Source organism: Poecilia latipinna, unplaced genomic scaffold, assembly GCF_001443285.1.
Source record: "Poecilia latipinna isolate Pla-1442-1.1 unplaced genomic scaffold, P_latipinna-1.0 Scaffold1045, whole genome shotgun sequence".
NCBI lineage: Eukaryota > Metazoa > Chordata > Actinopteri > Cyprinodontiformes > Poeciliidae > Poecilia > Poecilia latipinna.
Genome location: NW_015113661.1, coordinates 7,190 through 10,000, shown reverse-complemented (window position 1 = coordinate 10,000; position 2,811 = coordinate 7,190). Strand labels below are relative to the sequence as shown.

The following is a 2,811-nucleotide window of genomic DNA, read 5'->3' as shown; positions in this document are numbered from 1 at the left end:
ATCTGTGGCTCTGCTGAGGTATTCATTCAACTGATTTGATTTACTTAATCACATTTAAGCCACATCATGTCCATTCAAACTGTGCTAAAATGTACAGTCCAGAAAATGGATAACATTTGCCCACCTGGCCATTGTTAACTGCAGCATGCTGTACAGACACTCTGAAGATCACCATGGTGATGAACTTTGCCACTTCCTCAATGGTATTGAAGCATGATGGGAAACCTGTTGCAGAGTCACTGTCCATTATTCTGTAGCAGCAATTGAGCTGAAAACAGATTTTTACCTGAACGTTTGTTCTCCAAGAAGCCATGTGTGAATATCTCGTTAACCCATTCCTGCAGCTCAATGTCCTTCATCACATCACAATCAGAAGTGTAGTAGTAGTCCACCATAGCTGTGGCATATCTGGCAGGGGGAAGAAAAAAAGAATAGCTACAATTGCATTCTGAAACAAGTGCATTCAACAATATGTTGCCAAGTTTACTTACTCATTGAGGTAGTTCCACAGCTTCAGTGCATCATCTCTGTAGTAAAAGTTTGGGATCGACTCCAGTCCTCTTTCTTTGATGTTTTCAGGCAGACAGAGGGAGCTGTAGGTCAATTGAGACAGATCTCTTCTCATAAGCTCCATCAGCCCCTCCACTCCAAGTGAGCTCTATTAAAAAAAAAAAAAAAAATGTTCTTAAATAAAAACTAAGAGTTTCATGAAAGGCTTCAAAGATTTTTCCAGTCACACCTCACTCAATGCTCCCCCAGGTGAAAGTAGTAGTTTGCGGACCGAGATGTTTATGTGGAGAGTGCAATTGATGTGTGGAATCAGCACCTATATAGACAAAACAAAAATAAATAAAACTGAAGGTCAAATAGCTTAAAGAGACTTTTGCTTGCTCATCTTTATAATGTCAGCCGATACCTTATAAAGGGGATGAATGGTTGGGAGACAGCGAAGAGTAGCAATAGTGAAGACTTCTGCTAGATAGTGAGTGTGCAAGAGATGATAGAGTGTCTGGTGTTGAATCAGGTCTGAACTCCTAAAAAACAGCTTGGCCAGAAGCCAATCTGTTTCAAGGTCACTTGGTAGAAAGATGGGGTTCTGCTCAGAGGGTTGTTGGTACAGCTGCATTGAATTGGGATGGAGAGAGAAAAAAAAAAATAACTCAATTTGTCTAATGCCCCCAATTAGTGTCACATTTTTGTACCATTAGCTCCCATTTTGTCTCAAATGATCATTTTGTGTTATTGTCAGTCACATGGCAAGTGACTAATGGAACATGAACATGTTTAAGTGTTTCTCCCTTCAGTAAATTACCTGTATGGCAATTGGCAACAGTTTTCCTTCTGGGTTCTTGTAAAACAAGCACAAACCAGCTGCAACATACAGAGGATTTCCATCTTTCTGTCTGGTTGGTATTCCATCCATTATCTTCTGGTCACATAGAAATATATTGCCTTCCTGTGTGGGGGGGAAACGAGTTGATTCAGTACATTCTTTTCTCCATACATCAAACCTCATTTTATTGAGTGAATACGAATTCAGGAAAACGAGTACAACTGATTTTAAATATTGTTCTTTAAAGACAAAACTGAAGTGCATCAGTATTTAGTTCCCTTTAGATGTTCAGCTCTTAAGCAGTGGTAAAATACAAGTACATTCCTAGTTTAGCACCTAAAATTGTCTAAAAGGTAAAATCCTTCAACACCTCCATCAAGCATCGTTTCACATTTGTCATGAAATCCCTAGCATATGCTCACCTCCATTTCCTTTTCCAGAGTGGTTCCAGTTTCCAGAAAAGGTTTCACCATCTCATCAGTCACTGGAAAGTTTGGGGGAAGTTTGGAGCAGCGCTTGATCACATTGGGGTTGGTTCCATTCAAAAACTGGTATCCAAAAAAGTCATCTTCCTTCCAGTGCTCTGAAACGTACTCTGGAATAATAAAAGTTGGAAACCAAACAGCATAATTCTGATTCTCTAAAATACATTTCTGGATAAAATAAAAAAAAGGGATGTAAATATTTAAACTCCCAAGGCGGCTTCAACCTCCTGGCATCGTTGTCTTTTTGAACTGGAAGACATTTTTCATGTCTTCAATTCGTTTCCATTTTTTACCAGGTTCAGCCAGTCCCTTCATTGCCAGTTCAAGAGTTCTGAAGAATAGAGCACAAAGCAGAAATCGGTGAACACATACCAACTTCAAGGTATTAGGAGCACAAGTAAGGGGCAACCTGGAATAATTGACTCACATCATTCTTTGTGTGTGCTCATATTCTTCTGATTTGGACAAGGAGAAACGAACTTCTGCAAAAAGCTCAAATACATCTTTGAAATGACTGATGTGCGGCAACCCATCATTAATGATCTTCCATCTATTGAGAAAAAAAAAAGTTGAACATTTGCTCAGATGGTGTAATTCTAGAGAAACTTGATTGGAAACTTACTGGTAAGAGCCCTTTTTAAACCTCAATTCTGTTTTTCTGTGGTTAAGCAGCATAGGATGTTCCTCTTCCATAAACTTTACTCCTTAGACACACAACACACATATCCCATGGTGAAGATGAAGATACCGAATAATCAGCCTGGCAAAACCTGCAGAGTATCAGCATCAATGATGTGCAGACTGCATTTTAAAACTCAGACCTTTTCCTCCTCTGAGCTCCACAAATTCACCCCTGGAAAGCCATCTATAACAAGGGAAAATAATTTCTTCATCCTCTGGAGTCTTCACTTCTACTTTGCAGCAGAACCACTCGTCTTCTGGGAAGATCAGAAAGGGATCCTTCTCAACCTTGACGAGCAGAAGTTTCCCCAG

General features: G+C 39.6%; 1 protein-coding gene across 7 annotated transcripts in view; it reads right to left on the bottom strand.

Annotated features, from left to right (window-relative positions):
* Nucleotides 1-2,811, bottom strand: part of LOC106959115 (arachidonate 12-lipoxygenase, 12R-type-like) — an 11,856-nt gene that overhangs the window by 4,353 nt on the left and 4,692 nt on the right. For 2 of the 7 annotated variants that reach the window (XM_015051458.1, XM_015051462.1), the window contains exons 6-13: nt 2,043-2,149; nt 1,756-1,928; nt 1,313-1,456; nt 917-1,120; nt 740-826; nt 492-658; nt 287-408; nt 125-225 (exon numbers count right to left, since the gene is read on the bottom strand). The exons of 1 other annotated variant lie outside the window; for it this stretch is intronic. In XM_015051458.1, the coding sequence (XP_014906944.1) occupies nt 125-225; nt 287-408; nt 492-658; nt 740-826; nt 917-1,120; nt 1,313-1,456; nt 1,756-1,928; nt 2,043-2,149 (1,105 nt within the window). Of the gene's footprint in view, nt 1-124; nt 226-286; nt 409-491; nt 659-739; nt 827-916; nt 1,121-1,312; nt 1,457-1,755; nt 1,929-2,042; nt 2,150-2,245; nt 2,369-2,440; nt 2,523-2,639; nt 2,788-2,811 lie in introns of all 7 variants that reach the window. 4 more of the 7 variants (XM_015051459.1, XM_015051457.1, XM_015051456.1 and 1 more) reach the window with 4 other exon arrangements.